Source organism: Melospiza georgiana, chromosome Z, assembly GCF_028018845.1.
Source record: "Melospiza georgiana isolate bMelGeo1 chromosome Z, bMelGeo1.pri, whole genome shotgun sequence".
Taxonomy (NCBI): Eukaryota; Metazoa; Chordata; class Aves; order Passeriformes; family Passerellidae; genus Melospiza; species Melospiza georgiana.
In genome coordinates, this window is record NC_080465.1 from 5,871,744 (window position 1) to 5,899,197 (window position 27,454).

The 27,454-nt window shown below is 47.9% G+C and overlaps 1 protein-coding gene across 1 annotated transcript; it reads right to left on the reverse strand.

The window, feature by feature from the left end:
* Positions 1 to 869: 869 nt before the first annotated feature.
* On the reverse strand, positions 870 to 27,454 carry LOC131095721 (uncharacterized). Its single transcript, XM_058043781.1, is given in 7 exon segments — positions 870 to 940; positions 2,783 to 2,903; positions 3,897 to 4,061; positions 6,034 to 6,328; positions 6,618 to 6,670; positions 23,957 to 26,226; positions 27,289 to 27,454. Coding segments are annotated over 7 exon segments (3,141 nt in total).

Here is a 27,454-nt window from a genome sequence, read left to right on the forward strand (position 1 = left end):
CCCCCTCAATCCCTTCTGAGCCATCTTGTCCCCTGAGATCCGCCAGCCCTCAGCCTGTGCCACTTCCCTGTCACCTCAGTGCCACCATGGGCCTCGGCTGCCCCACAGCCCTCAGCCCCAGCAGCAGCTCAGGGTCGGCGTCCCTTCGGCGCCACCGCCCCCTGAGCCCCCTGAGCCCCCTCTGTCTCACCGTCCTTCAGCAGCTCCTCAGGGGATAGTGCCTGGGGCCAGCGGCAGCTCCCACCGCTCCAGGGACAGCCGGGGCTGGAAGTGCTGCTCCGCCCGGCCCGGCCGCCAGCTCGGACCCAGCACAGGGACAGGGGACACAGGGGGCACCGTGGGAGAAAAAGTGTGTTTAAAAAACGACTGGATGTGGCACTTGGTGCCATGATGTAGTTGAGGTGTTAGAACATGGGTTGGACTCGATGATCTTAAAGGTGTCTTCCAACCTAGAAATTTGGTGGTTCTGTGATTCTGTAAAAAGCAAGAGGTGAAAAAGGCAGCTGAGAGGGAAGAGAGCTAAAAATGCAGCCTAGGCCTACACGGGTCAATCTATGCATCTAAACTTCCACATACCTTTAACTAAAAACCTATGCACATTTCTAAATCTATATCTAAGCGCTCAAATGTAAGCATCTACATGTAAGTGTCTAAATGTAACTCTATAAATATATAAATGTAAATCTCAAAGTCTAGAAATGTAACTAATTTTGTCCCATCTATAACAATATAGATCAGTTACCTGTATAGATATATATATATGCACATACAAACACACCTCTATAAATCTGTACTACATGGATTTAGAAATAGAATTGTAGAAATCTATAAATCTATGTGTACACTTAAGGATTCCACCTGCCCGATGGTCACAGGCTCTCCCTCTGATCCTTCTTCCCACGCAGGACAGCCCTCCTGGCAAGGCAGATCAGGTGGAAATCTGGGAAGCAAAGGGAACACTGGGTCAATATTGGCCTCTGTGCATCTGTCCTGTTTGGAAGTAACTGTCCTTCTATCAAAGACAGTAAAAGATGGCTGGAAAGGCAGACTCACACTTGATAATTTGAAGCCTGCTCTTCAAAGAGCCAGACTCCTTCCACGTGTTCAAAACTTTTGAAGTTTTGAAGTATCCCAATAAACTCAAAGCCCTCTCAGTGCAAAGGGCCCCCATGAGAGCTTGAAACACAGACAGTGCCAGCTGCCACAAAGAAGCCCAGCCTGGTTCTTTCTCTGTGCTGATAGAGAGACCTCAGTCCTCACTGAAATGGCTGAAGCTGAAGGTGCTGGGAGCTGAGTTATGAACTAGCACCGTTCCCTGCCATCTACAGCCTGCCCTCTGCAGTGAGCAACAGCTCCTCCAAAACAACCACCAGCTCTGGGATGAACAGCTCTGTGACAAATGACCAGGTAATATTGGCTTTGGCATTTATGTATTAGCTTATGCATGTTGTTAGTGATTATGAGTATTTAGAAATAGCATCAGTTATAACTTTTTTTAGCTGCTTGTAAAACTAATAGAATCTATCAGCTTAAGTGTGCACTGTGCTGCTCATAGAAATAGTAGTGTAATGAATATAATATCTGTGTATCACTTATGGAAACAATTGTGTGATGAGTGTATTGTGTTACAGACCCTAGCAAATCATAAGGAGGAAAAAAAGGCTTGTGTGTAACTAAAAACAGTGTAAGGCCATCCACTGACCAACCTGTCCAAGTGATAAAATAACCCTGATACCAATCAGAGCACCAGAGGACAATTAGAGAATACCATGTGAAATTTAAGGAGGACATACTAAACCCTTTTCAGAGGATGTGAAACAGCAGGAAGGAGATACAAGAAGAAATAAAATATATTGACCTGATGCACAGGACGTCATGCAGTAAGCCTGAGTGAGTGTGAAGAAGTCAAACAAATGAGTTTCCAAAACATCAGAAAGTTCCCAAGAATGTTTGAATACAGCATGACACGCATGAATATGCTTGCATCTCAGCAATGTAACCCTATAAAGATAACACTGTCTCTGTACAGCAGGTGCTCTTTGGCTGTTGGCCAGGAGCACCCAAGTGCTGCAAATATTGTCTTTTTTTATCCTATTAGTATTAAACTTTTAAAAATTCTAAGCAGTGAATTCTGTTTTTCACATGTGGGAGGGAAAGAGCTCCCTACCAGGCCTGCATTCTGCCCCAGTTTTGCTCAAGAATGCAGACCCAAAGTGCTCCTTTAGTTCTCTCTACTTTTAAGGGGTGATTTCAGTTTTTCCTTGAGGTACTGGATTTGTGACTAATGATTTCCTTGGCCTCAGAGCTTTTGCTGCTTGTATTTTTAATGTATCTCACTACACCTATCACCACAGTGGCACTACATTGATTTAATGCTTGGAGACAAAAAGCTCAGACTTCTACACTGACCTTTTGCTGGGCTTTTCCTCTCTTGCTTCAAGAGTCACTCAGGGTTGCCTCCAGGGCACTGACATCCTGCAGCAAACTTCTCCACGGACATCAGCACAAAACTGGGACACCTGGCTTGGTGACACAGCTGCCACAAGGTCAGGTTTATTCCCTGCTCTCTTGCCCCAGCAGAGGACTCAGTGTCAGAGCCTCTGGAGAAGCGTGGAGGGCAGGGCTCAGGCAGGTTGTGCCCATGCAGGATTTGAACTCAAGGCACCAGGAAGCACCAAGCCTGCAGACAGGAACTCAACCCTTCTCATCTCCCTCACTGCCAGAGGCAGGCTCAGAGCAGTCATCTCACCCCTCTCTAAACCAGTGGGGGCTCTGTCCTTACCAAGCTCCTCGGGCTCCTGGGAATTGTTCCTGCAGCTCTCGGTGCCAGGCAAAGCTCCCCCTGCTGCCGCTCTGCCCACAGGCTCCCCTCCTGAAGACTCAGGGGCAACAATAATATTGCCCTTGAAAGAGAAAGAGAAAGGAAGAAACCCTTCTCACCACTGACACAAAACACCTGGTCCAGCAACTCGATGGCTCACAGTTCATAGTCTCTTGTTCCTAACAAGAACTCTGGGCCCCAAAGGCCTTCAACAGTCAAAAAGATTTGACTTCTCAAACACAGTCCAAAAGCTGTCAAAGCTGGCAGTGTTGAACATGGGGGTGACACTGAAAACATGGAATGGCTGCTAAGGATGAGTCCTGCCAGCTCCTGCCACAGGGATGTGCTCCTTCCTCAACAGCCCTGAGCACAGCAGTCTCATCCAAGCTGCAGCTTGGCAGGGTCATCATCTTCCCACAGAGATGCCCAAGAGCAAGGGGAAAGAGCTCTGCAACATGGACAGCAAGACTGGCCAGTTTGCCCAGCTGAGGATTTCCCAGATGGAAACTGGACTGCAGGCAGCAGCTTCCTGAGAGGACAAGAAAGCTGCAGCTGCAGCCCAGCCCCAGCCACGGCTCTGGGAGTGCCCACACGCACGGCAGGGCTCACACAGCAGCAGCAGCTGCAGCCCAGCCCTTGCTTTGCCTTGGCCTTCCCACCCAAAAGAGGCACAGCCCACATCTGCAGCTGCAACAGAGGCACCTCTGGCATGCCCCTCCCTGCACGGGACGCTGGACCTTCAGTGCCACTTCTCCAAACACTCTTCTCTTCTTTCCCATCAAACAAAGCCTCTTAGAACCTGCAGAGCTTCCACTTCCTCACCAGAAATGCTCCTGCATCAGGGGTTCTTCCCAGGAAAAGGAGCACCCAAACTTGGCCAACACAGGCTCACACCTTTCCATCCTTACTCATGGATGACATTTTCATTCCCTCTTCTTTAGGAAGTCTTATTTTACCAGACAAAGCCTTCTTTGTCCATTCACAGCTGAACTCAAGAAGCCTTTGCTCCTCAGCCAAGCAACAACATTCAGAAGCTCCCAGTCCAGCCCCTTACTTCCCTGTTGAATGCAGTTACCTGAGCAGAGGGAGAAAATATCTCCTCCGGTGTCTCAAGCACCATGTCCAGATCTGGTGGTGGCAATTCCTCTTCCCCAGGAATATTCCACAGCCAGCTGTGGCTGTCCATGCTGCAGAACCTACACTGGCAGCTGGAGTGCTGGGGGTGAAGTTTCTGGGGTGGCTGCAAGAATCCAAACACATTGGTCAGGCTCCACAATGTGTCTTTGGGATGCAGAGCTCTAGTGCTGCCTTGGATCAAACATCACAGGAAGCACACAGCAACCTCCGTTCCAGAAATGTATTCAGACTTCCCAGGGGATTTGAGGAGTGAGTTCTTCCTCTTAAAAATATTTATCCGAATTGACATGTACATAGATTAAAGCATGGATTGTAAATCGGATACAAATACACACACAAACCCCTTATAATCACAGTCTTTTGCATCTTCCCAGCAGTTTTGGGATTTGGCTACATTTGGGTTCTTATCACAAAAGAACACAGCAAGTGGATTCAGCCAGGAAGAGCCCAGATCTTCAGACACACATGCTGAAATTAAACTGTGAGTTTTTCCTAAAACCATCCTTGAGGGTGAGGCTGTATTCTGCAGCTCCAACTGTTCTGGGGCACACAGAGCTCATTTCAATGACACAGCTTGATTTGCAGGGCAGACAGTCTTAAATATCTGCAGTATCCTATCAGGGTACTAGTTTGGTTTAATTCAGATAAAGAGGGGAGTCCAGCTAACACTGACTACTTGTTAGGCAATATCTTTCACCTTGCCTTTGTCCCCCTACAGAGAGGCTGTCTGGAAAATGCCCAGAACACCCTCCAAATCTGCAGCAAGGACAGGAAAAGCAGGAAGAGAATCTTTCTGTTTTCAAGGACCCTCTCCCTAGGCGCCTTGACACTTTCTACCTGATTCTCACTTGAGATGTACCCATGATAGAGCACTGCAGGAAAACACTTGAAAGGGTCATTTACTAGGACCTGCTTGGAAAGCAAGGGTAGAAGCTCTTTCCCTACCTGATGGGCTGCGGGCTGGCAACTGCTGCTCTGAAGATGTGCAGCTGCTCCTCTCTGGAGAGGCCATGGAAGGGTTGTGATGATCTGTGGGAACCAGAGGAAGGATGAGCTCAGGGTTGCATTTAAGGTCCATGGGACCAAGCAGAATGAAGAGCTCACAGTTGAGATGAAATTTGCTTGTGCCTGGCTCCTCCAATGAAATCCCAAGAAGTCCAGATGTGGCAAACACTTTCTTGGGAGAAGCTAGAAAAACCTCAGAGTCCTGAGCACCTGCGCTTAGCCTGGAGGCAGCTCTAAATCCTCAGGTGAAGCGGTACTGAGCAACTGTACTTCTGTCAGGGAAAACAAAAGCTCCCAACATCCCAAACAGGGCGAGAAAGCAGAACACAAAGACCCCCCATATATTCTGGGGCTATTCAATTAGCAATGCCTTTTCCATTTAGCTCTCCTCTATTTGTTCAACTGTCTGGGAAAACTGTGCTGCTGCTGTTTCTTGACAGGAGGCAGCTGCCAGAAAGCCAACTGGCAGGTCTTTTCCCCAGTGCCCCAGAGGGACAGGAGGCTCCCTCCAGCTGGGCGTGACCAGGACCAAGCCCTAGGCTCACACGCACTCATGGAGAGCTCCCCAAGCATCCCAGAGCAGGGCAAGGAGCAGCGCCAGCCACGGCGCACGGCTGGGCCAGCTGCAACCGAGTGGGCCAGGCTGTGGTGAGAGCAGTCGCAGCGGGACCGTCCGCAGCCCCAGCAGAGCCGGCAGAGCCGGCACAGCTCCCGGGCCCTCCCGGCACAGCTGCCTTGCCCAAGGACAGCCCCTGTGCCAGCCGGGAGAGCTGCGCTGAGCAGCCGCAGCACGGGCAGGGCCCGCTCCTGCCCCGCCGGGCAGCGCCCACGGCCACAGCCCACACTGCCCGCAAATCCCAGCCTGTCTCACTGGCTCTGGGTGGCTGCCCGGTGGGGAAGAGGGCACCACCTGCTCATTGTGGAGCTGCTGGAAGCAGCTGTGACCTTCCTGCCCTGCTGCTGCCTGTTGGCTGTGCTCCAGCGCTTGGTGTGGATAAGGAGGTTGGGGCAGTCGCAGCCATGCTGTAGTGGGGCCAGACCCCGGCATTGCCCAGCACAGCTGAGCCAACCCAGCCCGGCACCCTGTGGAAGCTGAAGCAGTGGAGCTGGAGCACGAAGCTGCAGAACTGTGTGGCTTGGAAGGAGTACAGAGCATCACACAGGCTGAGCAGCGCCCACTGGAAGAGGGAGAGGTCAATGAGCAGCCCCTGGGCCCGGCTGTCCCAGCGCACGGAGCGGACACGGGGGCTGTTCACCAGGTGCTCGGCTTGGCAGGGAAGGTGCTGACGCTGAGCCCGGCGGGCAGCGGCAGCGTGGCCCCAGCCCGGGCCAGACTTGGCGGGGACGAGCACGGCAGAGCCGGGGCTGCGGGCACAGCGCGGGCTGGGCAGCTCCCACGGCTGACTGGCCTCCGCAGGGCAGGGAAGGGAAGGGCAGGGCCTGGTAGTGCAGAGCAGGGCAGTGGAAGCTCTTGGCAAGGGCACTGGGAGCAGTGACAGGCTCTGTCCCCACGCTGCATGCCATGCCTGGGTCACCATCAGTGACTGAGAGGAAGGACATTGCTCTGTCTTGACTGGGGAAAGGATAAAAAGGGGGGAGGTTAGAAAGCATTCATTTGGTCCCCTTTTCAGCCGAGTAGGTCTTTTTATCTCACCATGTCTGCATCTCTTTGGCAGAGTTGGCACATTTCTTGTGATTTGGAGTCAGCTACAGCAGCAGAAAGGGGCAGGAAGTTTTTCAGCATTCATATCAAAGCTGAAGTGCTGCCCCATTGAGAGATGTTGCTTTATTCAAAAGATTTTTGGCCTAGAATTATGGGAAATTCACACTGGTGTCTTCCCAAACAGCGTTGCCTTTTTCTTTTCTCAGGAATCACCACTTCTTCTTCCCATCTGGAGAGAGTTCCCATGCAAATGCCTCCTGCAGCTAACTCTTGTCACTGTAGACTGACAAAGGAGATCTTGCAGTGGAGAGAGACTCCCTAGAGCTGCTGTGGAGAGGTGAAGGGGGAAGCTTTGTCCCTTCATCTTGAAGTCTTGTTGGGAGCTGCTTGTGGTCTGAGGGACGGAAACCAATGATGTTTATCCAAGCCTTGCAGTTCATTCCCAAGATTCCTGACACTGACATACCACAGACACTTTGAGGTTGTCGTATTGGCAAAGAAATTTCAGCCTGGGGACTTTTTGAAATGCTTCAAGTATTTTTTTTTTTTTTTTTTTTTTTTTTTTTTTTTTTTTTTTTTGCTTTTCTGCAGAAATATTGTCATCATCTTTTGCTTCCAGAGAATCTTTTCCTACTTTCTGGGGAATTCCTTTTGCTGCTCTCCCAGATTGGGCCAATTTCCAGGGCTCCTTCCCAGAGTGAGGTGTAGCCCATGGCCTCCATTCTCCAGCTTGAATAGAAGGAAGCACAGAGCTTGCTGTTGTGGGAGAGGAGCTTTTCTTTCCTGCCTGCTTTCCCTTTGGGACAGGTTGGTGTGTGCTCATTTGATAAAGGCAGGTTTAAACTCTGAAGCAGTTGTGTTTCAAACTGGTCCCTCCTCGAGCTCTTCTGTGGGTATCGTTGGACAAAAGGCCTCTTTGTGGGGGCTCCTTGTAGGCAGGTTAAGGAAGGAGGTTGATATTTCAGGGTTGTGAATGCTGAAAGCAGCTGGTTTCTGGAGGTGTCCAGAACTGGGAGTGGCTCCTTTTATTACCTGCCTGCAGAAAAGGAAGTTGCAAAGTGGGAATTTCATTTGTGGAGATGGCCGCCAGGGGTGTTTGCCAAGAGATGGGCTGGCAGAGAGGCAGGTCTTGTGCTAAACTGGCTGTGTGTTTGTTTAGATGGTGGGGAGGGTCAGACACAGACACCATCTGAAGGAACAGTGTAATTTACTGTAATGCAAAAGTGTGAAAAAGAGTCAGGAAAAGATAAGCTAAGCAATGCACCTCAGCATTATTACAAAAGGGTGCCTCTGGCTATTAAGGAAGATGCATCACCAGGTACCCCAGTGCTTTCCCCTTCATCCAGTGCTGCACATCAGCTGGGGGAAGCTGTCCCAGCCAAGCCCTGCAGAGCCACGGCCGGGAACCGGGAAATGCTGCGGTGCCTCCACCTTTGCCGGCCACGAGGCTCCCGAGTGCGCTGTGAGAGTAGCCCGGCTCTGACAGTGCTGGACGAGCAATGTGCCAGAGCTTCTGCTGGGGGCACAGCTGGTTTCATTCTCCTCTTGGTTTTCTCCCCGAGCCTGCCCAGGGCTCAAGGAGGAACCAAGGCCAGGTGTGGCCTTGTCCATTTTCCTCATGCGGAAAGGTGAAGACGTGTTTCACCAGTGAATGGATGCAACAATCCTTTTGATAGTAATACTTGGTTAAGGAGCAGATACATAGAAGACTGGGTTGGAAAGGTCATCTAGAGGGCAGCTTTGGCTCAGGTCCTGTTGTGGAGGCTTCAGTTAGGGTCTGTTGTTCAGGCCTTAGTCCTTCAGTACTTTGTGGTGTAAATCAATGCTGTGCAGAGCTGGAAACAAACAAGTCTGTCTTTAGTACATTTGAGACAGGGAACAGGATTAGCCCTGCAAGGCCAGGCTAGGGCCAAGAGCAGAAGGCCAGCACCCTGCTTTTGCCCACAGGCAGCCCTGCAGAGCAAGCAGCCACTCCTGCCCAGGGCTGAGGTGCCCGAAGCTGCCTCCCCGCTGTGCAGCTCTGCAGAGTCCGCGGGGCGCAGGGTCCTGGGCAGCCAGGGCAGCCCGGCCGCCTTGGAGCACAAGGAGTGGCCCAGAGAGAATGGCTGCTGCCCTTTGCTTTGGAACTGTTCCTCAGAGTCTTGTCATTAATCCACAGTGTCTGATGTGTTTTCTTTTCCTCTCCTAGATTTAACACAGCTTTTTGAGAAAACTGACTGATGTAGCTTCTGCTTCTGGTGGTGGTGCTTTTGTCTGCAGGTGAGGGCAGGTGATTTGAACAAAGGACGGAGTCCATTGTTAACACCCCAGCTTTGCCAAGTCAAGAAAACCGTTCACAACTGAGGTACTGGTGCTGAGCACTAGGTTTTTTCTACCTAGTTTTCAGAAAGGTGATACCTTAAGAAACCCAACAGATTTTCCTCGAGGTGGTTACCAGCAGTAGCATGATTCCAATGTTTTCCACCTCTTTTCTGTCTCTTTGGTGCTTTTAAGCATTCCTCAGTGCCCAACAGGAATGAAAGAAGATGTAGTATTGTGATTTGAGAGCTCTGTGTTGTGCCTTGCTGCATGAGTGTTCATAACAGGCTGGATACCCAACTCATGGCTCTGTTGAGGTAAATTCATCCCAATTCTGTGCAAACAGCAGCCCCAGATGCTGAGAAGAGCAAGCACAGTGGGTGGGTGTGCATGCACACACTCAGGGCTGACTGCTGTGTGGGCAGAAGGTTTTGGACTGCTGTACATCTTCACTCTCCCAAGCTGGAGGAATTTATCAAATCTATATGAAATGAAAAGATATATATTGATATGAAATCAAAATAGATCAAAATGTATGAAATAACAGATATTCATTTATCAAAGATGTAATTTAACATCTAAATACTATTGTTGGGGGGTCTATGAACAGGATGGGACTGCTGCGGAACGCGCCTCGAGCCGTTTGTTTTCCAGCATCAGTCTCATTCCATGGTTATGACAGTGGGAAGATGCTAGTAGCTCTTATCCCCAGCAACAGACAAAGAACTTAATTTTATAACTTACTTTAAAAGTTTTTGACCGGTCACACAAAGCAAAAGCATATTGACAGTAGTTCTATCTAACCACTATAAGCACACGTCTCTTTTGTTAAAGCAATGCTTTCTTATTCTGAATACAATACCTGCTTGTAACCCTCAAAACACAATGCACAGAACTCTGCTATTAAGCTTACAAGTTCCTCATATCTTGCTAGATATACTTTTCTGAAGCTTACAGACTTATTCTAGACAAGCACTAATACACGCACCATTGTTCTATTTGTCCTTTCTTTTCCATTTCTTATATAACTTTTCTGCTGACAAAAAATGATGGCTACAGCTCAGCTCTAATCAAAGATAGGCTGTCTCTGATGCCTGCCTTTTGCAGCTTTCCCAAAACCCTGTGTTTTGACAATTCCCACAGAGAGGTACTCTGTTTTCTGACTGTTTCTGTTGCCTTGTTTAGTTTTTGTCGCCCTGAGTTTCCTGAGAGGAAGAAACCCCAGGGATAGTAAGCACAATTTCTAGAGCACTGGCAGGGCAAAATTCCCAGCAAGATGAAGCAACCAGAAAAAATGGATGAGCATTTTTCTGGGCCAGGTTTACGTGTGATGGCAAGGTCCTGCAGATGAAGATGGAGGTGCAGATCCTTATTCTAAATCTTTCTAGCAACTAGAGGAATCCTGATAGAGCCTGTGAAGCACTTGATCTTGGAAAGTCATGCTTCACTGTTTTTTATTCTTTTGGGATTTTATTTGTGAGCAGCATCCATTTGTATTATCAGCCAAGCTTGCTTCATTCCTGGTGCCACTCATCATTTCAGTGAAGAGGAGGAAGGAGATGTTAACACTGTGATAATGACATCAGGACCATTTACTCCATAACTAGCTTAGATTAGGACAGTAGAGTAGGATTATAGAGTAGGATTGTAAATCAATAAATTGTCAGAAACTTCAACTCATCTGGAAGATTTCATTATTTTTCACCCTGCGAATAAGTTCAGCATTTCCCTCTGAGTTACCAGCTGTCTCTTAAATGTGCAAAGTGAAATTTATTGCTTTCTTTGTTGTGCCTTGAAAGTGGGGAAGGATCTTCTTCATTCATCCTCCCCAGAGCACACTGCCTTTGGAATAGGACCCAGTGACAGGTTTTTGCCTAGCTATGATATTTCTAGTTGAGGCAGAAAGGGCAATATGGCATTTGCAGGAAAAGGCAAAGGAAGAAAGGGGCAGGCCAAACACCCTGTGTGGATTCAGGCATTGAGCTGTGACTCAAGAGCATTTGGGTTCCTGCCACTTGGATTTGTATCCCTAAATGCAATGTCTTTGGCTGGAGGAGAGCCTTGCTCAAGTGAGAAAGCAGAAAGATCAGAGAGGGTGCTTGGGAAGGTCTCCTGTGGTGCAGAGCTGTCAGCGCTGTGAGGTGAGAGCGGGCCCGGCCTTGGCCGGGGTGGAGCCCCAGCAGAGCCCCGGCAGAGGCCGGAGCAGGCTGAGACCTGGCAGAGGCAGGCTGGAAGGAGGCCCTTGGAGCTGCAAGAGGCAGCAGCCGGGCCCTGGGTGCCTGTTCCTGGCAGCGGGCGAATCCTCCGCTCTCAGAGCCCAGGTGGCAGCTGGCTGCTGCCGAGGGGAAGCGCAGCCGTGCTGGGCACAGCCCAGCCTGGATGCATTGGCCATCTGGAGTGTGCCCAGGAGCAGAGAAAGGCCCAGGGCAGCTGAGGGCCGCTGGGCTGGCTGAGGATTCCTCCTCTTCTGCCGGCTGCCCTGCAACTCCTGGCAAAGGTCAGGAGTGTGTGCCGCACTCTGGGCACCGGGGCAGGGAGCCGGGCTGCTCGGCAGGCTGGAGCACAGGGCAGCCTCCTTCAGGCCCGGCTCTTGTGCCAGGGGAAGCGAGGCCAGCGTGAGGCAGGGACAGCTTGGCAGGGCACATCTGCAGGAGCCAGCGCCTCACGCAGCTCTGGGAGGAAGCGCCTGCAATCCTGCAGCTCTGCACTGAGACAGAGCAAAGGTGTGAGATGCAGAGTGTTTTGCAGGCATATTCAGGCCCACCAGGCCAGCCTGCTTTGTGCTCTTTGGCACACAGCAAGCGCTGCGCAATGCAGCTCTGAGCTGCTGGGAGAGAGGGAATCAGAGATGTGCCTGAGGGTTTTGCTTGAGTAGTGAACTGATTAGGAAGGGAGCAGAATGGTTGCAGTAGGCAATTTGTGGTTTTTTTATTAGTTTCTGAAGGAAGGATGCAAGGTGTCTTCACTCAGCAAAAGCACTTGCAGGACTTCTTGGCATAATGCTTGTGTTTGATTTTGAGAGTAGGAAGAAGAGGTGTTGTGAAAATGTTAAAGTGTAACAAATGGGGCTTAGTCTTGTGAATTCCTTGAGCTTTAACAGGCAGCGCTTAATGTGTCCAAGCTGCCTTCCCCCATTGCAGTGCCTAATGTGTGCAAGTGGCTGTCTTAACCCTGAGAATAAAGAGAATGGTCCTTCCAAGATGCTAGCTGGAATGCATTCAAGGGAAGAAAGTGTTTTTAGGATGCTCTTGATCAGTAAAGGAGAATTTGAGGAATGGGAATATTTCTCAAAGAACTGTGTCCAAGGCCCTGCCGTATTTGATGTTTGAGCAGGTTGAAAAGGTAATGAAGAAAGGTATCTTGTTTAATGGGTGGGAACTTGACCCTTTGTCCTGGTTGAGGGCAAATTTGGGAGAGAAGCCCCGAAGGGGTTCCTCTAGAAAGCACATTCAATCAGCCACTCTCGCAACCAGTTTGGGAGAAAACACGTCCTTGGAGAAGAGTGGAAAAAACTCTTTATTAAACAATAAAAGCCAAACAATATTAAACAATAAAACCTATTGCGGCTCCAAAAAAAAGACAAACTCAGAAAGTCTCCTCCGTGGGCTATGGCTCAGCTCACTCAGTCTCCTGTCAGTCCCTGTGGTGCTGGAAATGCTGCGGCCCAGCCTGGCTTGGTGGGTCACAGGTGTGAGCTGCCAGTGCTCTTCTGGTGTTCAGTCTGGAGAAGGTCTAAACAGATCCAAAGACAATGGAAAAAAAACCCACAGTCCAGGGAACTTCTTTGCCTCAGCTAGCTAAAACTGACTAAAAGCAAAGGAGAGCTCTGTCCTGCTGTCTGTCCATCCGCAGACATCACAGTGCAGGAGCAGGAAGTGTGGAGGAATGAGTGCAGTTTCCTCCGTGCTTCTTCTCTCCCCGCCTTCACTATTGGATCAAGTCTTAAAGGTGCAAAACCAGAACAGAAGACCTGGGATACAAGCATGATATAGTCAGGCCAGGAGACCCTTGAAAGAGAAACAATGTATTGGTCAATCGGTGGGCAGTCAGGCTTTGAAAGGGGAGCAGTGCATAACGGAGCCCTTGGTGGCAGGGAGTCGGTATCGTGAGCCATCATGGCCTCATCTCACACACTGGCCATGTGTGGGCCGATGCTGTAACTGGGAAAATTCCACTCCTGAACCGGAGATACAGGGCCTGGTTCTGGGGTGGAGGGGTGAGAAGGATGAGATGCACAGCGTTTTGATCCAGGGGATGTCCTGGAAGTGCACTGCCTACCTGCCCCTGGTGCCGAGCACCACAATCCATCTCTTCCTGCTCAGCAGATTTTGCGAATCCAGGGGTTGGTATGTCCCACTTCAGAATAGGTATGAGGTCCTGGATCTAGAGACGCAACTAGATGATTTAGGAGAAAATTGTCTGCCCAGTGAACCCGTCAATTATCATTCATCTGTGAGATGGATCACTGCCTCTAAGATCAAGAAGAAAAGAAGGGTAATCGTAGTCGGTGATTCCCTTCTGAAGGGAACTAAGGGCCCCATATGTCAGCCAGATCCATCCCACAGGGAGATCTGTTGCCTCCCTGGAGCCCGGGTACAAAATATCTCTGAGAGACTTCCTGGGCTGATTCAGCCCTCTGATTATTACCCACTGCTGATACTCCAGGCTGGTAATGATGAGATTGAAAGGAGGAGTGTCAAGGCAATTAGAAAGGACTTCAGGGTACTGGGTCAGGTAGTTGATAGGGCAGGAGCACAGGTAGTGTTCTGCTCAGTTCCTCAGGTGACGGAGGAAAATTATGAAACAGGAGAATCCACATCATGAACAAGTGGCTTAAGTGTTGGTGTCATTGGCAAAATTTTGGATTCTTTGATCATGGGGAAACTTTTACAGCATCTTCTCTGCTAGAACCAGATGGGGTACATCTCTCTGTTAAGGGCAATAGGTTTTTCGCTCATGAACTGGCAGACCTCATTGAGAGGGCTTTAAACTAGGTTTGAAGGGGGAAGGGGAAGCAGCTTAGCTGTCTGGAAGCAGGCCTAAGGGTTGCAAGGCTGAGTTAGGGGTGAAGTCAGTAGCCCAGATGAGGTGCATGTATACCAATGCACGCAGCTTGGGCAACAAACAAGAAGAGCTGAAGGCCATGGTGCAGCTGCAGAGCTATGATGTAGTTACCGTCATGGAAACGTGGTGGGATGACTCATAACTGGAATACTGCACTGGATGGATACAAGTGCCTCAGAAGAGACAGGAAAGGAAGAAGAGGAGGAGGGGTGGCCCTTTATATTAGGCAGATTTTCGATGCCATAGAAATTGAAACTAAGGAAGATGGAGTTGAATGTCTATGGGTAAGAATTAAGGGGAAGGCCAAGAAGGCTGACACCCTACCGGGAGTCTGCTGTCGTCCACCCAAACAGGAAGAAGAGGTAGATGACTTATTTTATAAGCAGCTAGGTAATGTTTCAAGATCATCAGCCCTTGTTCTTGTGGGTGACTTCAACCTACCAGACATCTGCTGGGAACTTAATACAACAGTAAAGAGGCAGTCCAGGAAATTCTTAGAATGTATGGAGGACAACTTTTTGTCGCAGCTGGTGGGGGAACCCACCAGGGGAGGGACTATGTTAGATCTGCTGTTTGCAAATAGAGATGGGCTGGTGGGAGATGCGGTGGTTGGAGGTCGATAGGGGCAGAGAAATCATGAAATAATGGAGTTCTCAATATTTGGTGAAGTCAGGAAGAGCGCCAGTAAGACTCTTGCACTGGACTTACGGAGGGCAGACTTTGGCCTGTTTAGGAGACTTATTCAGAGCGTCCCTTGGGAAACAGCCCTTAAAAACAAAGGAGTTCAGGAAAGGTGGGCATGCCTCAAAATAGAGATCTTGAGGGCACAGGAACAGACTGTCCCTGTGTGCTGAAAGATCAGTCAGTGGGGTAAATGTCCAGCATGGCTGGGCAAGGATGCTTTGGAGGAACTTCGGAATAAAAAGAGGATGTATCAGCATTGGAAGGAGGGTCAGGCCTCTAAGGAAGTATTCAAGAAGGCTGCTGGAGCATGCAAAAAAAAAATTAGGGAGGCCAAAGCTCATTTTGAACTTAAATGGCAACTTCTGTAAAGGATAATAAAAAATATTTTTACAAATATGTTAATGCTAGAAGGAGGAGCAGGACCAGCCTTTGTTCTTTATTGGGCAAGGGAGGGAACTTAGTATCTGTAGATGAGGAGAAGGCAGAAGCGCTTAATGCCTACCTTGCCTCAGTTTTTAGTGGGAAGATGACTTGCCCTCAAGACAACTGCCCACCTGGACTGGTTGATGGTGTCAGGGAGCAGAATGGTCCCCCCATTATCCAAGAGGAGGCAGTCATAGAACTACTAAAATGCTTGGATGTTCATAAACCTATGGGACCAGACAGGATCCACCCCAGGGTAATGAGAGAGCTAGCAAATGAGCTTGCAAAGCCACTCTCCATTGTTTACCAACAGTCCTGGCTCACTGGTGAGGTTCTGGATGACTGGAAGCTGGCCAATGTGGTACCCATTCACAAAAAAGGTGCAAAGGAGGATCCTGGTAATTATAGACCAGTCAGCCTGACCTCAGTACCTGGCAAAATAATGGAACAGTTTATATTAAGTGCCATCACACAGTATTTACAGGATGGCCAGGGTATCAGACCCAGCCAGCATGGGTTTAGGAGGGGTAGGTCATGTTTAACCAACCTGATCACCTTTTATGACCAGGTAACCCGCCTAGTGGATGCAGGGAAGGCTGTAGATGTTGTTTATTTGGATTTCAGCAAGGCCTTTGACACTGTCTCCCACAGCATACTCCTAGACAAGCTGGCAGCCTGTGGCTTGGACAGGAGCACTCTGTGCTGGGTTAGGAACTGGCTGCATGGCCAGGCCCAGAGAGTGGTGGTGAATGGTGCTGCATTCAGCTGGCGGGCAGTCACCATTGGTGTCCCTCAGGGGTCTGTGCTGGGACTAGTTCTGTTTAATATTTTTATTGATGACATGGATGAGGGTTTAGAGTCTTTCATTAGCAAATTTGCAGATGACACTAAACTGGGAGCATGTGTTGATCTGTTAGAGGGATGGAGGACTTTGCAGAGGGACTTGGAACAGTTGGATGGATGGGCAGAATCTAATGGGATGAAGTTCAATAAGTCCAAGTGCCGAGTCCTGCACTTTGGCCACAATAACCCCCTGCAACGATATAAGCTAGGAACGGTGTGGCTGGGCAGTGCTCAGGTGGAAAGGGACCTCGGGGTGCTGGTTGACAGTCGGCTGAACATGAGCCAGCAGAGTGTCCAGGTGGCCAAGAAGGCCAATGGCATCCTGGCCAGTATCAGCAATAGTGTGGCCAGCAGGAGCAGGGAGGTCATTCTTCCCCTGTACTCAGCACTGGTGAGGCCTCACCTGGAGTATTGTGTCCAGTTCTGGGCCCCTCAGTTTATGAGGGATATTGAGATGCTTGAGCATGTCCAAAGGAGAGCAACGAGGCTGGTGAGGGGCTTGGAGCACAAGCTGTATGAAAAATGAATGAGGGAGCTGGGGTTGTTCAGCCTGGAGAAAAGGAGACTCAGAGGTGACCTTATCACTCTCTTCAACTTCCTGAAGGGTGGCTGTGGTGAGCTGGGGGTCGGTCTCTTTCTCCGGGCAACAACAGACAGAACAAGAGGACACAGTCCCAAGCTGCACCAAGGGAGATACAGGCTAGAATTAAGGAGGAAGTTTTTCACAGAAAGAGTGGTCAAACACTGGAATCATCTACCCAGGGAGGTGGTGCAGTCACCATCCCTCGATGTGTTTAAAAAAAGACTGGATGTGGCACTTGGTGCCATGATCTAGTTGAGGTGTTAGAACATGGGTGGGACTCGATGATCTTAAAGGTCTCTTCCAACCTAGAAATTCAGTGATTCTGTGTATTATTTGCTTTGCAGGCCTGGTTGTGTCTTAGGTTCTTTTGTGCATGGGTCTCCTCCTGAACCTGTGACAGTGACTACCAGGGACCCACTCCTACTCTGATGTCAGTAAATTCTGAGAGTGATTGAAATATGTTGGATAAAATTAGAGTAATGTTTAGCCTGTGAGTTTCGCAAAGTATTGAATATATCTTAATTCCATGGATACAAAGTAGTAAGTGAGATTGAAGGGTGTACATATGTCAGAGAAGTGATTCCCTATGCACCGAGTACTAAAATACAGTAATGCCTCCTTTCCAACCCTGAGCTGGCAGCAGGGATCAGACCCTGCTTGGGAACTTTCATTTTGGCAACTTCTGTTAGCAGGTAAGAAAGGTCAAAATGAAACATTTTCACCTTATGTTTTCCTCTTGTTGACCTTTTTGGGAGCCAAGGTGTCCTGGGTGTGTGCAGAGCAGAGCAGCCCCAGAAACACCTTGGTTTGCCCACAAGTTGTCATGCCTTGTTCCAGGTGTGCCCAGCTCTGGCAGGAGAAAGAGCCCGCAGCGCAGTGGGCACCGTGCCCTGCCCAGCCGGGGCTCTCTGGCACAGAACAGCAGCAGCAGCAGCAGCAGCACCGCTCAACCCGCTCCTGCCTTGGCTTCCCCTGGCACACAGAAGCCTCTGGAAATCAGCACTGCCAATCACATTCCCAGCCTGGAGCAGCTCCTGCGGGCGGGCAGATGCTGCCAGTTCAACTGCTTCCAAAGGGGAATAAAGGCAGAGATGTACATGCACCAGAGCCCTGGGCATGTCCAATAATGTGCAAATATGTGGGGAGATTTTTTAGGAATGATTTCAGCTGTTATGTGAGCAGTGGCTTCTCTCCTGGTTCTGTGCAATGCTGTGGGCCATTTTCTTGGCCTGGTTTCCTTTGCTTGGGTCCCATCTGAGTGCTCAGTTGGGGTCCAGGCTGTAGGTGCTTTGTGCACTCTTGGAGTTCCTCTTGGATCCCTTGAACAACAGGGTTTGGCCCGTGAGGGGAATTTGTGCTGCTTTTTGACAGAGGAGATATTTGTAGACTACTTTGAGTTTGCTGTAGGGAAGGTTGGTTATTGCTTGGCATAATTCACAGAGAAACACAGAACATTGCTTTGTGATGTCAGGGCATAGTTTCCACATCGTCATAGTGACATCAGAAGGTTGCCTTGGTGCACGGAAGGCCTGAGTGTCAGAGCAGCTGTAGGTTTTGCTGAGAGCAGGAGCATCCTCCTGGTTAAGGCATTTGTCATTGGACAGCTGTGCAATGACAAGAGCCTTGTCTTTCTAACTGTGTGAGCACAACCTGCAGACTTGTAGAGCAGTGCCACAATGCGGGAGGAACTCACTGCTGCAGTTTTTGCTGCTTTTGCCATTTTTTATTCTGCATATTACCTGACTCAGCTGGCACGTGAGTAGAGGTTTTCCCTGGCTGTAACTTAACCGACAACTCTTGTATGCCTTCCTGCTCTTTCTTGGTGACTCCATTGAATTAGAAAGAAAAGAACATTAGGCGGCCATTGGTTGTGTAAGGCTCCTGTCAAGTCATTCAGCTAAAAAAGGGGTTTCTGTACCCACAGGGGCAGCATTTGCAAGGGAACCTGGAAGGACAAGCAAGACAGCTTTGGAAATGTAGACTGGCAGACTTTCTTGGAGGGCCTTCTAAAAACTCTGCAGTTGTTCCCAGAATTCAGGAAAAGCTTCTTTCTTTCTAAATTTTGTCACGAAGGGATTTGACTGTCTAACTTGATCTTTTACTGAGTGCTAAAATATTGATTCCCTTTGCAAGGAAGTGCAAACTCCAAAACAGTAAATGTCTGCTCCAGAACCCTGGAGCTGCTGCTGTGCTGTTTCACAATACAACTGCCACAGCTCAGGAGGATTTTGGGGAAGCTTTCCTGGGCAACTTGTTTCCAGCAAGTTAATGAGAATTAGGGTATGCAAATGATTTTTTTAAAAAAAGTACGTGAGGGAGAGGATAAAAAAAGCTGCTTGATGTGTTTGGTAAAACGGGAGCATTGAGTGTTACAGATGAATTTGCATTTTCTTGGTCATGTTTGTATTCATTTACTGTCAAAACAGCCAAAGTGTAGGCACAAGCAAGAATATTGTCCTGATCTCTTGCTGGCCGTGTGAATGAAATGTGTCTCCTGGAGGGATTTTGTGAAATGGAAAATCATCTGTTTGGGTTTACTTGTTCTGTGGGATTCAGCAGCCCAGGCAGTTTTCTCACAGCATTTGTTCATTTTCCCTTGCCCACTACAGGTCAACTGAGGCATGTATTCAGAGGTACTGATCATGAGGTGAGTGAGAAAGGGAGATTTCATGTTCATTTCTTGTGTTAAGGAATTGTAGAGCCAGCTGTCAGCTTGGCCAGTACAGTAGAGTGTAGAGGGCCAGCTAGGGAGGCCGAAAGGAAATCATTTTCATGCCTTCGACAAAAACAAAAAAAGCATAGTGGATATTTTTAAATTTTCATCTCAGAGCCCTGAAGAACTATAAACTCAGTTTGGCAGTGAAAATGTCGCATCCTGACAGCAGCTAGAGAGGAATACTGAACTAAGACCAATTCCCTATAGAGTAGAATTAGCCCATTTCAATTTAGTCAGAGTGATGCCAAATTTTGCCCCAAACAGGCAGAGTGACTGCCTAATCAGACTCAGCTTAAGTCAATTAAGCAGGAGGTATTTTTATTAGCGACGCGTCGGAGAAATCACAAAATGGATTTCTGAGTTCACATAGCAAAAGCAAGCCTTATATACAATTTTGGGTATAGGATTACATCAGATCAGATACATAATCATGCATATTCATATGGGGCGTGGTGTAGGCTGAGCGTGGGCGGAGCGTAGGTGGAGACATCTCTTTTGGGGAATTTTCAGGTGGTCATTCCTGTTGCCTTCATCATAGACGGGGTCTTTCCGATGAGTCTTCCTCTTTAAACTTTTGAACTCTTTTCCTAATTTGGTCAATTCCCGGTGTATTTGGCTTAGATCCCGTGGCTTGGCAAAACCCTTAGGGTCGTTTCGACATTGCTGGCTCTAAACCTGCTTAGCCCATTAGTTTCTCCTATACCTATCTCTTCCCCTGTCATGATGCTCTACCTCTTATCTAATTTGTTGCTCTGTTTTCCTAGTGCTGTGCTTTCTCCGTGTGTTCTAGTGCTAGGCCCTTCTTTACATGCCTCTCATTCCATGTTTTAACCCATTACTTCTGGAAGGCTATCTGCTTTAGGGCTTCATTTTCCCCCTTTTTCTTGTAACTTACGAATTCTTTCGTCAAGTTCTGGTCCCACAGGACGCTGATAGGCTCGTACCATTGCCCAAATCATTTGGGTCCTTTTCATTATGCTCCTTAGTGTCCACCACAAACAAATGTTTGTAAGAGTTAGTAATAACAAAGCTACAATTACTACTAGCATTGGGTGCACCAGGTAATGGAAGGCCTGTGTAGCTGTTGGGGAGTATCCTGTAAAGATGTCCCACCAGTGATGCTGGCCTACTTGTTCTACTTCGGTCAGGACATTCTTTATTCTTTCTGAATTGTGTTCTATCTGCCATACCATTCGTTTAGTTGTTTGATTCACCTTTTGCACCAATTTCTTTACTTCAGGGTGTGCAAGCATTGCTTTGAGAATCTTGACGTCCATCCCTATTTGTAATTTCGGTATCTCTTGATATAGGTTGAAATTTGCGTTAATTAGCTGTTGGGTAGTTATTGGGACAGTGTAATGAAAATCACAACCTACGATCTTGGTAAAGTTACATACACAAAAGTTAGTATTGTTAGTCTCTTCTTGGCAATTATCTATAGTGACGTTGTCACAAGCTGTCCTTACGCAAGCACACCCATTTCCTATATAGTAAACTTGTGATTGTGTTCTATCATGCGGAAGCATTTCTAAGGTACATACACTATTTTCAGCATCTAAGCATAAATCTTCGGCTTCTACCACAGCATTTTCGCAAACATAGCCTAATTGTCCTCTAGGGATACATGCTTCTGTGCTAACCGATTGCCACCTATTTTTGGTGTAATCATAACTGGCCCAGACGTTATGGTTTATTGGCCTGACAACGACTTCTTGGTGTATTGTCCCTAGAGTGAGGATGGGAAAGATAGCTCTTTCCTCTGCCGCACTAATGGTGAGGACATAAGCTTCAATGTGTTCTTGTTGAGGCTCATAAGTGAAGTTCACTAGTTGCCACCAAGCCTGATGGTCCCTCTCAAATTGTGTAGTGTGATTGTCCTTTAATATTGTTTCCCTTATTTCTTGAGGTAATATACCTGACGTTCCTTCTCTCATTATTCCTGCCGCTACTGATTGTACCCATTGTTGCGTCTGAGAGCATTGGATAGCGAGTGCAACGTCTCTGCTGAGTTCCCCTGTGTAGTCAGTGAGCTTTACAAAATCCTCTGCAGTATGGTTTGCTACCATGGTTAGTAATTTCACCACTAGCGATTGTGTTTCAGCTAATGTAAGCATGGATGAACTGAGGGGCATCTTGAGCTTTCCTAAGCTCGATGTGACGGTACTTAATTTGTTTACTAATACCTCTTGATCTATTGTGTTTACTATGCCAAATCCGGTGCCAATCCACCCACTTAGATCTCTTTTTGTTCTTCTGTGATGAGACCTTGTCGCTAGCCATGCATTCCATCCCTTAAGGCTTTGCTGTATAAATGGTCGGCAATCCTTTTGCAAATAAGTAATATCGGTGTGAATGTTCATTTGCACCTTTTTCAGGGAATAAGTGGGGTCTAACAATAATTTTAGTTCGTTAGATTTTCTTATCACCTGAGGCCCTATAAAGGTTAGGTTATGTACTGCTTTACATTCCACTGGTAGGGTGGTTTCTTGGGGCAAGTCTAGATCTGGATAAAATGGGATTACGTCTCCTGGTAATTCTATCCTATATTCGACAGCACACCCGGGGAAGCTAAAACCCCGTCCCAGTGTTTTCAACTCCCTTTCACATGTGAACGTCATTGACTGATCCAATCTAAATGCCATCTCACACTGTGCTTTTCCTTCCTCAGGACCACTAGATGCTACAATTTCTCCCGGAGAATGGAGAAGGGGGTGAGGGTTATAGGTTATGTTTTGAGGGTGTAGCTCCCCAAGTGAATCTTCTCTATAAATCACCGAGTTTCGGGGTTGTGATCCAGGTGGATCTTCCCTGAAGTCGCTCCACTGACATGAAATTGGGCCCTTTTGCTGAGTCCAGGCAATAGGCTTGCCCATTTTCACTAGACTAAAGGTAATTAGGTTATGTTCAGAGGCTGGCATCGAGGGTTGAATTGTTAATACCAGCCGCCTTGTTTTTCCTTCTCTTCCTTCTGCTGGGTCAAGCTCTCGACACCCAATTTGGATTTGGTCTCCCTTGTATGCTATCATGGAGGGCTGATCCCATACTTCACTTGCATATGGCTGATTGTTACGTAAGGCATAAACCTCGAAATAGGGTCCGCTCATTCCCAATTCCGGGTGGATACACTGATGTGCATGAGACCATGGGTCTATTGGGGAAGAGTCTTGGGGAAGAGCTATACTTATCGAGAGTCCAATGATCAGAGTTGTAAAGGTTTGAGGTGGAGTCGGGGTCATGATGTCTGGCTGTCAATTTTGTTACTTTTGGCGCTCTCGTTGCTTGATGTGAATTTGTTCTACCCGTAAAATAACCTTTTCTAGTTCAGTGTCTAAATCTCTTTGTTTTTTAAAGGGTCCAATTTGGTCACTTGTTAGTGGATGTCGTGGGACAGAAGAATAGCAACGGGTCGATAAAACCTTAGAACGACTAAGTTTTAAACAATATTGTAACCAGCGGTGTACTTTCCAATGGCACCACCCTAATACAATTTGTTCGGGAGCTTCAAACAATTCCCTAGCCTCTAAAATGGGTCTGTTGGCGAATTTCTCTAAGGCCAAATAGTCGTCATTTTCCCTTGCTTCTTTGCAGCTACACTCATAACATTGGAGGTCCAGTAAACAACTTTGTACGTTCCAAAATTTTCTATCACAACCTCCACAAAGAAATCCAATTAGTCCCACACAATTTCTTTCCCCACACCCAAAACACGGCTGATCGTGAATAGGGTCCTGTGGGTCAGGTCCTTGTTGACTGTATGTTTCAACCCACCCTGTCCACTGTATTGGCGTGCTACGCAATGCAGCTCTAGCTTCGGCATTAAATTCTGCTATGAGAGATAAAGGTTTTGGCAAAGTCAATGTTAGTTTATGTTGGATTCTCACGTGATCCTGCGGAGACAGCTGACTCAGAAGTCTGTACATCTAGGGCAGGTTTAAGCTCCTCTTGTTTGTTTTCCGGAGCTCTCTTGACCCGTGAATAGTGGATCCACGTAGGTCGTTCCTTGATCCGAACCGCGGTGAAGGTAGTCAGCAGCACTTGGAAAGGTCCCTCCCACTTTTCTTGTAGGGGTTTTCCTAAAAGATTCTTAACATACACCCAATCACCGGGGTTAAACGGATGCAATTTACAATCAGGTTGTTTAGGTTGGTGCTCTATCATCACAGTAGCATTCTTATCAAACTGTTTCCCCACCGCAATTACATAATCGTAAATGTATTGATTACCGATCTGGTCTATGACATCCCCATTTACAACTTGCATAGCATAAGGTCTACCATACAGAATTTCAAAAGGACTTAACTTTTCCTTCAATCTTGGCTTGACTCTCAGTCTCAGCAGAGCAATAGGCAAAGCTTGATACCACTGCAAATTAGTCTCTTGGCATATTTTAGCAATTTGCTGTTTGATAAGATGATTCATCTTTTCCACTTGCCCACTGGCCTGTGGACGGTAGGGCGTGTGCAATTGCCATTTGATTTGTAATGCTTTGCTTATTGCTCTCACTACTTTTGCACAGAAATGTGTACCTCTATCCGAAGAAATGCTCTTCGGTACCCCAAACCGTGGAATAATTTCATTCAACAGTACTCTAGTTACCTCTCTTTCCTTATTTGTCCTACAGGGGAATGCTTCAGGCCACCCAGAAAATGTGTCAGTTAATACCAACAGGTACCGAAACCCCCCTTTTCTTGGGAGTTCAGAAAAATCAATTTGCCATACCTCACCTGGGAATTTACCTCGGTTTATGGCTCCTTGGTGTACTTTGGTTCCTGTATTCGGGTTGTTCTTCAGACACCGTTCACACTGGGACGTAACGTGTTTTATAGTAGTAAATAATTTTGGTCCTGCTATTCTGGTCTGCAAATATTGGTAAAGCGAATCTAGGCCCCAATGGGCCTTCTCATGTTCTGCCTTCACAAACTGCCACATCACGTTTCCTGGTATCACTAACTGTCCTGTTTCTAATCGACCCCAACCATTTTCTAGTATTTTGCCCTTATTCCTTTGAATCCACCTATGATCTGATTCTTGGTAATCTGGCTGGATATTGATATCCAGCTCCCCTGGTATTAGGGCCGCTATTTCCGCTTCCCTATTTCTTGTGGCCGCCAATTTAGCTTCTGTATCTGCCTTCCTGTTCCCTATTTCTGGAATAGTATTGCCTTTCAAATGCCCCTTGCAATGCATTATGGCCACCTGTGTTGGGAGTTGGACCGCCTCCAGCAGTCGCAGAACCTCTTCTGCATGTTTGACTGTTTTTCCTTGTGTAGTCAACAGTCCTCTTTCTTTCCAGATGGCTCCATGAGCATGTACGACAGAAAAGGCATATTTAGAGTCTGTCCATATATTAATTTGCATGTTCTCTGCTAATTCCAGGGCTCGGGTCAGAGCTATCAGCTCTGCCTTTTGAGCTGAAGTCCCTGGAGGCAGGGGGTTTGACTCAATTACCCTTTCTGTAGTGGTGACTGCATAGCCAGCCATTCTTACTCCTTGCTTCACGAAGCTGCTGCCATCCGAAAACCAGTTGTCCGCGTCTTCGAACGGTTCTTCTTTGAGATCTGGGCGACTGGAGTAGACGGCTTCAATTGTTTCCAGGCAGTCATGTTCGATGGGTTCTGCTGGGGCTCTTCCTTCTAAGAATGAAGCTGGGTTCACAATATTAGTTACCTGAATGGTTACATCATCTGATTCAGCCAGGATGGCCTGGTACTTTAAGAATCTGGAAGGCGACAACCAATGGTTGCCTTTCTGTTCCAGCACAGCTGACACAGTGTGGGATACTAACACAGTCACCTTTCGGCCCAGCGTGAGCTTCGTGGCCTCCTCTATGTTAATTATCACTGCGGCCACTGCCCTCAGACAGCCTGGCCATCCTCTACTTACTTCATCCAATCGCTTGGAGAACTAGGCCACAGCTCTCTTGTGTGGTCCCAACTGCTGTGCTAGTACTCCTAGGGCCATCCCTTGCCGCTCATGGGAAAATAGCCAGAATGGTTTTGACACATCTGGGAGACCTAAGGCTGGTGCTCTCATCAGCTCCCGCTTCAGCCTCTTAAAGGCCCCTTCCGCCTTGGGAGTCCAAACTAGGACATTCTTGGTTTCCTTTAGCAAATCATACAATGGTTTAGCGAGTATCCCATACTGGTAGATCCATAGCCGACACCAACCTGTCATCCCCAGAAAGGCGCGCAGGTCTCTCACCGTCTCTGGTTTGGGCATCTGGCAGATGGCCTCTTTCCTGGCTGCTCCCAGGGATCGCTGTCCTCTGGAGATTTCGTATCCCAGGTACACCACTTCCTTTTGCACCAGTTGTGCTTTCTGTTGAGAGACTCGATATCCACTTAAACCCAGGAAATTCAACAAGGAAATAGTCCATTCAATGCATTCTTCCTCCGTCACTGTCGCTATTAGGAGGTCGTCTACGTACTGCAGGAGGGCGCCATCTCCCGGCGGCCCTTCCCATTGTTCTAATTCTTTGGCTAACTGATTCCCAAAGATCGTGGGCGAGTTAGACCAGCCTTGGGGCAACCGTGTCCAGGTAAGTTGGGTCTTTCTCCCCCTATCTACTGATTCCCACTCAAAGGCAAAAATCCTTTGACTCTCGGGGGCTAAGGGAAGGCAGAAGAATGCGTCTTTCAAATCTAATACGGTGAACCAGGCCAGGCTATCCTTTAGCCTAGTTAAAAGCGTATATGGATTAGCAACCACCGGGTGTAATGTCTTGGTTATTTCGTTTACTGCCCTCAGATCCTGAACGAGCCTATACGTTCCATTAGGTTTCTTTACTGGCAAGATCGGTGTATTAAAATCCGATTCACATTCTACCAATAACCCCAGTTCTAAAAACCTTTTGATTATGGGCTCAATTCCCTTTCTGTCTTCTATCCTCAGAGGGTATTGTTTCCTTACCACTGGTCTTGCCCCGACCTTAAGTTCGACAACAATCGGTGTCGCTCGTTTTGATTTTCCAGGTATATCCGTAGCCCATACTAATGGATAAGTCTTGCTCAGGATTCACTCGAAGTTGTGGTTCTCAGGTTTGGGTTCCACACAACTGATTGTTAGGCTTAGGGCTGTAATCAGTTGTTCATCGTTTACTTGAAATTCCAATTTGTCTTTGTTGAACTTTATTATGGCTCCCAGGTTTTCCAATAGGTCTCTTCCCAATAAAGGCTTTGGCGAATTTGGTAAATACAGGAACTGATGTATTCCCATTTGTTTCCCAATTTTGTATTTAATGGGTTTCAAAAAGTAAGCTTTTTCTGGTTGGCCTGTTGCTCCCACAACTTGTACAAATTCATCACTTTTAGGTACCAATTCCTGATTTAAAACCGAAAAAGTTGCTCCCGTATCAATTAAAAAGCTCAATTCCTTTTTACCTTCCCCTAGCTCCATTTTAACCAGTGGGTCTGCTAGGGTATGGCCCACCGGTCCCCGTCATTCACTATCCTGATGTGTGGTGGTGGTAGTGGCCATAAATCTTTCCCTCAGTTGGGGACATTCTCGCCTCCAGTGCCCCATCTGTAGGCAGTGCGCACATTGATTTGGCCCTACCCTAGTGGGGTGGGGCTGGAGTCTTCCTCCCCTTCCCATTGGGTTGCCTCTACCCCTTCCTCGAGTTCCAGGTTCCGGGTAACCTGTCTTTTGAGCTGCCACTGCTACAGCCACCACTCGAGCTATCCTCCTGTCTTCCTTTTTCTTCTCTTCTGCTTCTCTATTATTATATACCTTCCATGCCTCGTTTAGCAGTGTCTCTAGGTTTTTGTTTGCTGGATGCTCAAGCTTTTGTAACTTCTTCCTGATGTCTGGGTTACTCTGTCCCATCATTAACCCTAGCAAGTGCTGTTTCCCTTCTTCTGTTGCCGGGTCTAGGGGTGTGTATTGTCTCATTGCCGCCCTGAGTCTGTCCAAGAACTCCGATGGGGTCTCATCCTTTCCCTGCCTGATGTTATATAGCACTGACCAGTTGATAGCCTTAGGGATTGCATTACGCAAGCCCATCGCTATCAGTTTCCTATACTGCACTAACCGTTGATAATGATCCACGTTACCTGGGTCCCATTCTGGTTTACTGCTGGGAAAATTATCTTCTATTCTCCCCGGTAACACTTGAGCATGTTGTCTCCCTGTTTCCAACACAAGCTCCCTTTCTGTATCTGTCAGCTCCGACAGCATCACTTCTATATCCTCCCAATCAATATCTAAATTCTTCGCCAT